Source organism: Rhodnius prolixus, unplaced genomic scaffold (assembly GCF_049639745.1).
Source record: "Rhodnius prolixus isolate KJV_2025 unplaced genomic scaffold, Rpr scaffold_1, whole genome shotgun sequence".
Taxonomy (NCBI): Eukaryota; Metazoa; Arthropoda; class Insecta; order Hemiptera; family Reduviidae; genus Rhodnius; species Rhodnius prolixus.
The window spans coordinates 48,225,525-48,239,046 of record NW_027411581.1 but is presented as its reverse complement, the minus strand read 5'-3'; the positions used below and the strand labels follow the sequence as shown (position 1 = coordinate 48,239,046).

The 13,522-nt window shown below is 32.7% G+C and overlaps 1 protein-coding gene across 6 annotated transcripts in view; it reads right to left on the bottom strand.

Moving 5' to 3' along the window:
- The window catches only part of LOC141449039 (uncharacterized), a 31,113-nt gene extending 17,644 nt beyond the window's left edge, over positions 1 to 13,469 (bottom strand). For 2 of the 6 annotated variants that reach the window (XM_074118091.1, XM_074118098.1), the window contains exons 1-3: positions 12,981 to 13,437; positions 5,913 to 7,512; positions 516 to 916 (exon numbers count right to left, since the gene is read on the bottom strand). In XM_074118091.1, the coding sequence (XP_073974192.1) occupies positions 516 to 916; positions 5,913 to 7,508 (1,997 nt within the window). In that variant the 5' untranslated portion in view covers positions 7,509 to 7,512; positions 12,981 to 13,437. Of the gene's footprint in view, positions 1 to 515; positions 917 to 5,912; positions 7,513 to 12,767; positions 12,834 to 12,980 lie in introns of those variants that run through there. The other 4 variants (XM_074118073.1, XM_074118066.1, XM_074118106.1 and 1 more) reach the window with 4 other exon arrangements.
- Positions 13,470 to 13,522: the final 53 nt, after the last annotated feature.

Sequence of the window (13,522 nt, the reverse complement as noted above, 5' to 3'; positions counted from 1 at the left end):
AAATAAATAAAAATATATCAATTATAGAATATTATAAGTATAAGGAAATAAAAAACCATCTATTATCAACCAATTTTCTGCACGGAAGTGTTATCAAGCAATTAAATATCTTTCTTTTAGTGATTTAATGTAAAACAGTAAAAATGGAATTGGCAAAATCTTACAGTATTTATTCCATACATTGCATTTATCTCATATTTACACGTCCAAACTAAAAGATTTGGATTAAACGTGAAAACAAATTACTGCACAAGCAGATAGGTCAATTTTACGAATTGAAAATAATAAAAATAAGCAATTACAATTATGTGCTTGATACACTAATGTCTGTGTGCAGTTAATTAAATAGAAAAAGCAAATATTAACATTTTTTCTCTACACAAGCCTTTTATCACCTTTCCCACAGAAAGCAAACCACAATTTATACAAGGGTTCTTAAGTTAAAGCAAATAAAAATGATGCAACATGCAAGGTAATGAATTCAGTTTTCAATTTAATGCATATTAAATTCTTACCTACAACTAGAACCCCAAGTGCACTGACCACGGCTAAAGAATCTACAGACGGGTCTGGGTTCTGTTTCTTCTGGCCTCGCCTCTCCTTCGTCTGATATTTCACCATCTTCTCGTTCCTTTACTTCTCCTTCTTCTTCATCATCGGCAGGAACACTAGCAGTCCCAGTTGCGGTAGTCATAGAACTAATTGACTGCAAATCTTTTGTGTTGCAATTATTTGAACTTGAGGTCATTCCTTCTATTTGATGTTGAGTAGAAACTTCTAGCAATTGACCCTCAGGTTCTTCCCTTTCCTCTGCCTCAAAATCTAACTGTTCGGCTTCTTCCCCTAGTGCCATTGTGCCAGCACCACTTCCTCCATTAAGTATGGACTCCTTTTCTTTGGTCTCTGTATCAATGACCTACATGTGTAAAAAATAAAAATAAATAAATAAAACAAGAAAGTTCTAACAAGTACTTAAAATATTTTCTATGAGAATTATGTATTGACGATATACACAAAGAAAAAAAAAGTATGAAAAAGTGAACATAATAAAATACTAATCGGCAGCTATTACTTAGCTATGTTTGTATATTTGTATAATAAACTCCTTAACAAAAACTTACAGTTTAAAAAGTTAAGTATAAGGGTTGATTAAACGCCAAAAGGTACACAAATCAGCAGTACCCAACATTTCATTAATACTTCATTGATATTATTTAAGTAATTTTACTGCATTAATTTTCATTAATATTTTTTAGAATGTATTAGATGTCACAGAATAAAGGTCACATTAAAGATAAATCAGAAGAATAATTTGGAATAGAGTTAAAATAAAGTACCTATTTAATAACGAAGATATAATATCCATTTTATCATAATTATAAAAAAAATATTATGAATGAACTGGCCAGCATAAGGGTCGGTGACATCTAATACATTCTAAAAAAAATCTCCTTAACAAAAACTTACAGTTTTAAAAGTTAAGTATAAGGGTTGATTAAACGCCAAAAGGTACACAAATCAGCAGTTCCCAACATTTCATTAATACTTCATTGATATAATTTAAGTAATTTTACTGCATTAACTTTTCCTTCACATTTTTTAGAATTTATTAGATGTCACAGACCCTTATGCTGGCCATTTTCGTCTACAAAATATTTACTCAAGTAGCACACCATTTAACTTAGATTGACTGTAATATCTATTTATCTATAATAATCAAACTATTAATCACAGGTGAAAAAGAAAACGTTATAAAAAATATTAAAAAAATATGAGGCTAAAAAATTCATAAACTTTTTTAAAAAATGCTTACACCAACATACATCAATGATTTTATTTATTTATTTTTATTTTTAAATAAAAATCATTGGTTTAAGTTCATTCTTCGATTAAAGTAATTGTTACTTTAGTAGTAGTCAATCGTTTATAATAATAGGTAATAAATTATCTGGCTTTATCGCAAATAATATAGTTTTCTTCAATTACATTCTCAATCTAGGTGTTCTTCCCACAATGTTATATATATGTAATATAAAATAAAGAAAATAAAGATATGCATATTTTTAGGACAGCTAATTATTCCAGTATTTTACCATAAGTAAAATTAGGGGGACTAAATTAAATTACAATTGAGAAATGAGTAAATATTGTTGAATAATCTACTTGTTATTAACTGTATGTTATTTGTGCTCACGAATATTTCGGTAAGACGAATTCAAGACTGAAATATTGTTTTGAATCCTCTGTGATTCAAATTTAAACAGTAGCCGACTCTAACTTAGTCTTTTTCTACTTTAACATGCATGTATATGTGACTACTCAGAATAAAGGGCACATTAAAGAGAAATCAGAAGAATAATTTGGAATAGAGTTAAAATAAAAACCTGTTTAATTACGAAGATATAATATACATTTTATCATAATTGTAACAAAATAATATTATGAATGAACTGGCCAGCATAAGGGTCTGTGACATCTAATAAATTCTAAAAAATGTGAAGGAAAAGTTAATGCAGTAAAATTACTTAAATTATATCAATGAAGTATTAATGAAATGTTGGGAACTGCTGATTTGTGTACCTTTTGGCGTTTAATCAACCCTTATACTTAACTTTTAAAACTGTAAGTTTTTGTTAAGGAGATTTTTGTACCTTTTGGATAGATTTTCCTTTTTGTCTATTTGCAAAGTTACGTCTGCTTTACAGATTTTTTAAAATTTGGAATAAGCTATTCTATCATTATAACCTGATAAGGTGTTAAATCGGAACCGTAACTACCACTGGAGAGATCTTTTTAAAGAATGATTATAGTTGCGGTCCCCAAACCATCCTCAATAACAATTTTTTTTAGAAAGCGTTTTGAATAAAATAGGAAGGTACGTAAATAGCAAAATTAAACTGCGATTTCAGTACTTCCTTTTAAGAGGAGCAAGAAAAATAAACTGCGATTACAGTACTTCTCCCTAAAAGGCAAAGATTTTGAATCGAACGACAATTCATTGATGTAAATCGGTTCACTCATTGATAATTTTAACGATTGCAGTACTTCTCTTAGTAGGTGTAAGAGCATGATGGCACTTCACAGCCACGTAGAGGAGCTTTCATCACTTTTTCGTGCTAAATTTTATCAAAATCGGACTAAGCGTTATAGAAATATTGGTAATAATAGTTTTAGAAAGGGCCTTATTTGGGTGGGGCAAACTTCCCTCCTTATGAGGCATAGCGTCGAGACTTTTAAAGTGCAAATCTGTACAAAATTTCGATTCGAATGACACTTCATTCATGAATATCGGTTCACGTGTCGATAATTTGAAACGATTGCTATACTTCCCCTTAACAAGTGTAAGAGCAGATCGTCGCTTTATTGTTACGTAGGGGAGCCCTAACTCTATCATCCTACCAAATTCTATCAAAATCGGGTCAAGATTTACAGAGTTATTAGTAATAATAATTTTGGAGGGGGCCTTACATAAAGGGGGCTAACTCCTCTCCCATTCGATGTACAGCGTCGAGACCCCCAAAAGGCACATCTACATAAAATTCCGAATCGAATGACACCTCATTCATGAAAATCGGTTCGCGCGTTTAGGCGCTACGTTGTTTACAAAAAAGGTAACAAGAAGAAGAAGAACAACAACAACAACAACAACAAGAACAAGAACAAGAACATTTTTTGAAAAAGCCGTTTTTGCTCATTTTCGGCAACTTTTTTCTCGAAACCTATTAGATCTGGGTGGTTGCAAAAAAATTACAGTTATAAAGGAGGGTTCGGAGTAAGATTTAAAGAAAATTTGGGAATTTTATCTTTTATAGAAAAATAGCAAAAAATTGTCAAAGTTGGGTGTTTTTCAACGTTACGCTTTTTCGTGCAGTTTTTGATGGTCAACCCTTATACATTCTAAAAAATATTAATGAAAATTAATGCAGTAAAATTACTTAAATAATATCAATGAATTATTAATGAAATGTTGGGTACTTAAATAATATCAATGAAGTATTAATGAAATGTTGGGTACTGCTGATTTGTGTACCTTTTGGCGTTTAATCAACCCTTATACTTAACTTTTTAAACTGTAAGTTTTTGTTAAGGAGATTTTTGTACCTTTTGGATAGATTTTCCATTTTGTCTATTTTGCAAAGTTACATATCTGCTTTACAGATTTTTTTAAAATTTGGAATAAGCAATTCTATCGTTATAACCTGATAAGGTGTTAAGTAGGAACCATAACTATCACTGGAGAGATCTTTTTAAAGAATGATTATAGTTGCGGTCCCTAAACCATCCTCAATAACAATTTTTTTGAGAAAGCGTTTTGAATAAAATAGGAAGGTATTTGTACGTAAAAAGCAAAATTAAACTGCGATTTCAGTACTTCTCCCTAAAAGGCAAAGAGGCAAAGATTTTGAAACGAACCACAATTCATTAATGTAAATCGGTTCACCCGTTAAAATTTTAACGATTGCAGTACTTCATCTTAGTAGGTGTGAGCATGATGGCACTTAGAGGAGCTTTAATCACTTCTTCGTGTTAAATTTTATCAAAATCGGACTAAGCGTTATAGAAATATTGGTAATAATAGTTTTAGAAAGGGCCTAACCTGGGTGGGGCAAACTCCCCTCTTTATGAGGCATAGCGTCGAGACTTTTAAAGTGCAAATCTGTACAAAATTTCGATTCGAATGACCCTTCATTTATGATGAAAATCGGTTCACGTGTCCAATTTAAAACGATTGCTATACTTCCCCTTAAAAAGTGTAAGAGCAGATCGTCGCTTTAATGTTACGTAGGGGAGCCCTAACATTATCATCCCACCAAATTTTTTGAAAATCGGGCCAAGATTTACAGAGTAATTAGTAATAATAATTTTGGAGGGGGCCTCACATACATGGGGCTAACTCCTCTCCCATTCGATGTACAGCATCGAGACCCCCAAAAGGCACATCTACATAAAATTCTGAATCGAATGACACCTCATTCATGAAAATCGGTCCACGCGTTTAGGCGCTACGCAGTTTACAAAAAAGGTAACAAGAAGAAGAAGAAGAAGAAGAAGAAGAAGAACAACAACAACAACAACAACAATTTTCGAAAATGCCGTTTTTGCTCATTTTCGGCCACTTTTTTCTCAAAATGTATTATATATATTATATTACAGTCATAAAGGAGGATTTGCCCTACATTATAAAGAAAATTTGGGAATTTTATCTTTTATAGAAAAAGAGGAAAAAATTGTCAAAGTTGGGTGTTTTTCAACGTTACGCTTTTTCGTGCAGTTTTTGACGATCAACCCTTATACAACTGTCCTACCGGACAGTTTTATAAATATACAAAAACATATATTTATGTTGAGTGAGACTGAGAGAGTACAATAGATAAATGTATAAAAAATTATATCCGTCGCTTGAGGGAGATACGTATGTATCAAAGCTGTTGCGAAGATAAACTTTCTCCATACATTTGGGAAATTATATATTTAATTAATTGATTAATCCACCTCTGATGATGGACGAAGTCCGAAATCGTTCAGGGATACCATAAACTTGAGTGCTACGACGGAAAAAATCAAAGATATTGCTTAAGTATAATATCAAAGAGCTCTGCTGACCTCACAACATTTAAACTTAAACAAAGTTAGCAATAAATAATAACAGTAAACATCTTAGCAATAATCAAATCTAATGAATTCATAATCTGTTGATAAAGAAACTTCTTTTAAAAAATAGTTATTGCTCTTGTAACTAAAAATAAAAAAAAATTGTATGAATACATTTGCGAATCACTTAATGAATACAAATCACAAGGAATTTTCTGGTCAATCAAAATGATTACAGTATACATAGACTGTATTGTAGTCAGAACTGATAAATCTTAATTAACTTAAAATTAAAAGTTTAATAATAAAAGGTAACTAACCTTTAATATTTTATCCTGTTCATTATCAGAAACTGATCCCAAACTTTCTATATCTGATACATCAGAAAGATCTTCACCATGGCTTTTGATTTCCACTTTCTCATGTCTGACAGGAGAAGGAGTTTTCGCTCTTGCAGGCACTGTCGGTATGTCATTTGGTTCAGGAGAGCCCCCTAAAGTTGAATCTGATGAAATATTAGATCTACCGTCTGATGATGCGGGACTCATTGGACTTCTTCTACGGGGTCTACTCATTGGACTAGCTGGTTCATTACCAGGGCTTGTACAGCGCTCATCATGACTAAATGGACTGGAAGGCCCTTCGACAGGACTGGCAGGAAAAGAATCTCTCCCCCCAGAAATTCTTCGCCGAGATGTTCTTGGAGAAAATGAATCTTCATCTATTGGACTGCCAGGCCCGTCTAGATGAATAGGGCTTGAGCGACCTTCGCCACTGCGGTGACTACTGTCGGGAGTAGTTGGTCTACCTTCTGGGCTAGAAGGTCCTTCCGTTGGACTTGTAGGACTTAACGGTGCATCTGCTGAAGTCAAAAACCTTCTTTCCGGGCTCGAAGGACTGAAAGGTCTGTTTTGAGGAGTACTAGGACCACCTTTGTTACGTCTCCCTAAGCGACTTGAAGCATTCGGCCCCTCTGAAAGGCTGAAAGGCTCTATGGGGCTTCGAGGTTCATCCTGCGGACTATCCTGTTTAGATCTATTTGTTGGAGTACGACGTCTCCTAGTAAAATTAGAAGGCAAGTCTACAGGGCTCATCGGATTTAAAGATCTTCCTGCTGGGCTTGAAGGATCAGAACGTCTATCTTCAGGACTGAGAATATCATCAGTGTGTCTTGCATGCGTACATGTTGGGCTACGTGATTCTTCCCCTTCACTTGAATGGCCAACTGAAGGGCTTCTAATGTTGCTAGTGACAGAACTTCTGACAGCTCGACGGATTCCCCCGGAACTGGTAGACCTATCAGCTGGACTGGTGGGAGTGGAACGACCGTCAACTGAGCTAGATCCTCTATGGCTGGCTGGTGAAGAAGCCCCACCAGTAGTACTTGATCGTCCACCACCAGGGCTACCTACAGATGATCGATCATCACGAAGACTGGAAGGGTCATCCCCGGGACTTGAAGGACCGTCGATGGAACTTGAACGACCATTAACAGGACTCGCAGGACTAGAGGGACCGTAAGTACCTGGAGATGTTGGATAATAATCTGGAGGGGTTCGTGGCAACTGGGCCTGAGGAGGTGGAGAGCCCAAATAAGAAGGAGGCGATTCTGGTGGCCGAGGACTATTCTCTGAAGCTTCTGATCCCGAATAAGGGGCAGGTGATCCAACTCCAGGAGCAGCGGGTGATGCAGGTGGCGAATCAAGATTTCCACCTCCCCTAGGTGGAGATTCTGGTGGAGAGTCAATACTTTTCGCTCCTCTTGAAAAATTTTCGTCATCTGAAACGTCGCTGTTCGCTCGATCAGATGACCAATCTCCTCCAGCCGTTCTTGAGCGACTTTCGCCACCGCCTCCTTCATCGCCACATTCGCCTCGACCAGAGCTTGCTTCTGAGGAACTGCTATCCGAATCCATATTTCTGAAATAGTAAGGAAAATATTTCTTTTAAATATCCATATAAGTTACTGAGTTTTAGGAAATAGTAAAGAAAATCATGCAACATAGCTGGAAAGCGGATATGAAAGAAAAAAAAAATTCATTTGCTAGAATAAACTAAATAGAGTGAAGTAAAGTAATATATTTTTTCATCAGAATTAATGTCCAATTCAATTATTAAATTAAATAATAAATTGTTATTACTTATTAATATCAACATTAATTATAGTTCTCTTCCAACAATTTATACAATACCTGATTCAGTCGTAATAATGTCAAGTAAATAATAATAAAGATGATGATGATGATGATTATAATAATAATAGAAAGAAGTTATAAAGGGCAACTTGGGTGAACTTATTTTGGTACAATACAAATTTACAAAAACGTAAGTATTCTTCCTACGTATTTCTATTATGTCTTTCATTTGAAGTCCACGTAAATATAATTAATATTTATTAATTGATTTAAATATTAAATAATCACGGACTTTCAATTTTCAAAAAAATGTCGCAAGAACCAACTGCATTATGATGTAAACCAACAATAAAACTGACCGGTAGGACAGTTAACAAGGGTTATGTAAGAATAATACTTACCAGTAATGTAAACGGAACTTTAACTATTTTTTTAATAAAATATCTTTCCTCTTTTGTAAAACGTTATCTTGAAAGATATAAAAGGTGTTATATTTTAATGAATATTATTTGTCCCATTATTTGTATTCATTAAATAACTTACTATCGAATTAAAAAACTAGCAGTGTATTAAAAAAAAGTAGGAAATTATTAATATTGACGGGATTTAAGTGATATTACTGCTATTTAGATAAAAAAAACTTTAATTTATTCTTTCAATGGTAAAATAATTTATGAGTTAAATTTATTTATTTCGATTTTCAATTAATTATTTTTATAATGTAAAACATATATTCAAATACTATTACTTCCTGAAAGGGTGAAAGAAAAAATAACGTGGTAACTTAACATATCTTTCATTTTTGCGGAAATCAAAAAACGTAAACAATATTTATTTTAAAAAAGAAAAAGAATTCCAATACTTACAGACATCTAAAAAAATATATTTACTTACAAATGATAAATTTATAATGATTAATTACTACACCTCATTAATACACCGCTAACACACCTTTATTAATTGCTACACCGAAATCACTTTCTGCTGATTAAAATTATTAATGCCGGATTTTGTTTTTTTACCTCAAAAAATACTGTCGAAATTATTTTTCTTTAACTAATCTTCGTGAAGGATACACCAATTGGGAAATACAACCATTATTGGCGGACTTTATTATTCATTAATTAGTTGTAATTTTAGAAATAGATAATTATAATATAAAAATACTATTGACTTTTCTTAATATTACATTATCTAGTAAACTATTGAAATATCAGCAGTTATCTACTAGGTCCATTATATTAGAGATTAACACAAGAATCCTATCCAGGGACCAGAAGTGCTCCGAAAATGGCAAAGGGCTCCAGTGTCGTCACATAACGCGTCTTACAGCCTGAAATTGAATTGAAACTTAGGTAGGAATGCTGCGACGCCAAAGGTCACACAAAGTCACACGGCTTGGGGTAGCATAGATATCAACCAGAGGCCCCTAAAGTCATTATTCAGACCAATCTACCAAAGATAAATCACAAAATCAAGGAAAAAATCACAAGGAAATCACCAAAAAAAAAAATCAACAATTTAGTAAAGGGGTATACTTGTAAGATACATATCTATTGAGAAATTTTCTTTGAAATCTGAATTTTGAAAATTCATACAATTCTCTTCTACACAGCACTATAAAATAACACTAGGAGTATCCAAATGAGCGAGTTAGTTAGTGATTTTCTGAAGTTGTTCTTTGCTCCAAATGTTGATACCGTGAAGCACAAAATAGGAAGGCATTCAATAAGAACTTGGTTCTGCAACTGGTACTTTCAATGATGAATAACAAACATTCTCTCAAGTGCTGTAACTGTCAATGAATTAAACTCATGAAAAGACAGTACATACTCCCTCCTCGCAAGAAATAACAAAAAAAAAAAAAAACAAGATAATATGGAGAACTACATGTAGCCAATTTTTGGGGGGGTGGAAGCTGGATCATCTCGTCTATGTCCCGATATACGCCGGAAATGCAACAGCACCAGCCTGTTATTAGAACGGAAAGACAAAGATAAAGTCTGCTGGATGATAGTAGAACCAGGGTCACTTGTACCATCAACATGAAAGGTTTACTACCAAACAAGAAGCTAAATGTTCCTCAAGAGGTTATCTAATCACCTCAGCCAATTGAAAGAGTATGACAGAAGAAACCCAGATCATAATTGAGGTGGTTATTAAGAAAATGCCCCATGTTGTCCCACTGAAAATGGATTTATGAATGCTCATTATTCTTTGTTTTTTTAAATTGGGACGAAGAGCTGGTTCTAATGATAAATAAAAATGTTTGCGCTAAAGGCAAGTGCTGATGGAAGATCTTATCTACTGACAAGGAGTGAAGTTGTAGCCATTATCACATCAACCAGATTAATACTGGGAGTATTAGAGCCGGCTTTGCACTTACTCCTTTGTATACTTGTAAGACACAAATCAATTAGGACTATCGGCTAGACTTTAGAGCTACAAGGATGTGACTCAGATGTTGAAGATGGAACATTCCTAAACAGATGAGATTAGATCATGATGATGAACGGATTAGGAATATTAATTCTAGTTACGAGCTAACCTGTAGAAGAATAAGGTGATTAAAGTGTTTACAAAAAATTATTTTTGATTTGATAGCTGGACAGTTAACCGACTAATGAATTGTACTTGAAATCGAAAAGGTGTTTTTCTTGCAGTAAGGACAAATACTGAAAAAAAAGCAAAAAACATTGTTTTTTAAAAAAAACAAATAACCCTATCAAAAGTCCGAAATTATTTCAAACCTTTCTAATCACTGGCAGTTCTTGTTACCATATTATAACCCATTAATTCCCAACTATTCAGATTTTCTTACCAACATAATGCAAAAAACTACCTAATATATTGAAAGAACAAAGTTTCATCAAGAACTCTTTAATCAACACACCCCTTTTAACCAACAATCTACTGATATCTAAGCTAATCTCAATTATTTTGCAGAAGGAGGGTTTAAAAAAACTATACATTCTTGTACAATACTACGATTCCTTTCCATAAAATCCGATGCCTCAAGTACAAATATCATTGAGTCAGCATATCAGCATAAAATATCCAACTGCTAGTACTATATTTTCCCAGAAAACCATCATCCTTCCTCTTATCCTAATCATTCCACTCCTCAAAAGCATTTAAGATGAAACTACATCCCACATCACATCCGATTCTTCTACTTTCCACTTCTACACTTTGCAGTATATCTACTATTATTCTTCATTAATTTTTTTTCGTTAGTCTCCCATCCAGTTATTATTTCTTTAATAAACTATTAATTTTAACTATCAAACATTGAACAACGCATTTTCAAAATTAATTTCAATTACACAATTACATAACCGCATGGAACGTCTTTTTTTTTATGGCATCGTTGAATTACAAAATAATTGTCTATATGGATATATGAAAGAAATTGGTTAGAAACTGCTTTTGCAAAACTTGCAGTTTTTTCGTTTCTGTTTGGGTTTTGGAGGCATCAAAATGTCCGAATTAAAGTACACAAAATAAAATTTCCACTACAAATAGAGTTTTGTATACAACCAACAATTAACATTAACTCGGACAAACCAGAAGTAGGAAATAATACCGACTTGTAAAAAGTATTAATTATTCATGTAGCTACAAGTTCTTTAAGAAGCTTTGTTAAAAAAAATAAAACTCTGATTTTTTGAAATTACAAAAAGTTTAGTTAGAAACTGATAATATAAAGTGGCGGCTAATAAAAAAAAAATCTAGGTTGTAGAACAAACTAACTAGCTTCTTCAAGAAAACAAATAATATATATAAATACAATGAAGTTTGGGTACGTATTCACTTTCCGGTAAATAAATGCAGAGAATCCAAAATGTGTTATTATTTAGTACTACTTCGAAAGCAAAATTTCATGTATTTCGTTACCCGAGTTTTCCTTAATATTTATTCCGATTGTGAAAATTTCTTATAAAAACAAAAAAAAAATTGGAAACTGTTCTTATTTAATTGCTCTATGCGAGCTTTAGAGAGCACAGAGAGGTCACCCATCAGACAAATACATAAGTCTACATTGTTACTTAAGTAAATAATTTCTTAAACGATAAGAATATTTCCCGTATCATGCGAAATATCTTTAAAAATATACATTTTCCACGTAGAAGACATTTTCGTTATTCTTTTTAACAATATGTTTATCATTTAAGTAGCCCCAACATTTCACAATATTTTTTTCATTCTGCTCTGATCAAATATTCCTTCTTGTACTCCTGATGAAACTAAAATATAAAAAAAAGTCAAGAAATTTTAATTGAGAACTAAATGCTAATGAATTTTCGGCTGTTCTTGATTTTTTACTTATGACCACAGATTTGCAAAAACTATTACTCGTTGGCCACGTAATATTTTGAAATTTATTAGATGAATAATTTAACTAAAAAATAATTATTATTTCCAATAAGGAGTAACAATATTACAAATTATTTTGGACAATTAAAATTTTAGGATAAAAAAAGTACACATTTACAGGTTTTTGTACTCTGTGTAAGCATTTTCCAGCAAAAACTTACGTTTGGGTGAAAGCCAATCACATTACGCCTCGTAATTTACAGGTAACAAAAAAAGAAAGAGACTAGCCAGCTAACTTTACTGAATTATTCAATTTTGTCCGGAGCATATAACGCATTAAAATAACATTTTGGTACTTTGTTCCTTTTCTTACTTCATAGGCTTTACCTCGAATAAAAAACTTCCAATACTTAGTAAAATAACACAATCCGCAGGAGATCAAATTACCGATGGGCACAGGGTAGCACTTATTTATAAGAAAACAAGCAATAGATCTTGAATCACCGACCTCCATCTACAATAAAAAACAACCTTAGTATGTGGTTATTAGGTACTATGACTCAAGAAAAAAAAAGCAGCACTTCTAAGCCAGAATAAAATCGTGGACAAATCCATAACCGGTCTATTTCTCTGATACTAATATCTTCACGAAAGACTGTAAGAAAGAGATAAAATAAAAAACACAGCAAATGTTATCTCACTCACAATGCATTACACACTTACACTTATCTGCATATATAGTGTAACAAGAATATATCTGCTACGTAAGTATTGCTCATTTAGTATTTTCATCGGCTTTCTGTAGTACTAAATAGTAACCTAAATTCGGAACTTAAGTACATGTACAAGTACTAAAATCAGCAAATATTCCCCACTAAAATTAACGATGTTTTGGGGTTCACTAAACTTTTGCTTATTTTCAACGGCATTCCTTACCTTACAATCCAAGAAAAAGGTGCATACTCTATAAACACCACATTCCAGATTCGAAATTTTACACTTGATAACTTTAAAACTGACGCGGTTATACATTTTGAACTTTAAACTCACGTAATTTTGAAACAAAACTTTTTACTACAACTTTTATTTTATTTTTTTTACTTTGTAATCGGGTTCATTTAAAATTCACAACACAACGGAAAAATTCGGAGTCTTCTAATACCTGTAAAAACTTAACAAAGAAACATTAAGTGTTGCCTAAAAAACCCTCACTTTATAAACCAACTGTAAATACACTGTGCTTAAGAGCGAACTTCCACGATTTTCTTACCTTTTCCTACAATTTGGGAAGAATTTCAAGATGTTTAAACTAAAATCCAGGTGAGGAGTAAAATCCAACCATAAAGTAAGAAAATGGAGACGCTCCTCGTTTATAATCAGAATCAGCTTCGGTGGAAGTGCAAGTGAAACCTAGATTAAAGATATCAACTGTCAAATAGTATTCAATAGTTAACATTTTTTAAATGATCATAAAAAAA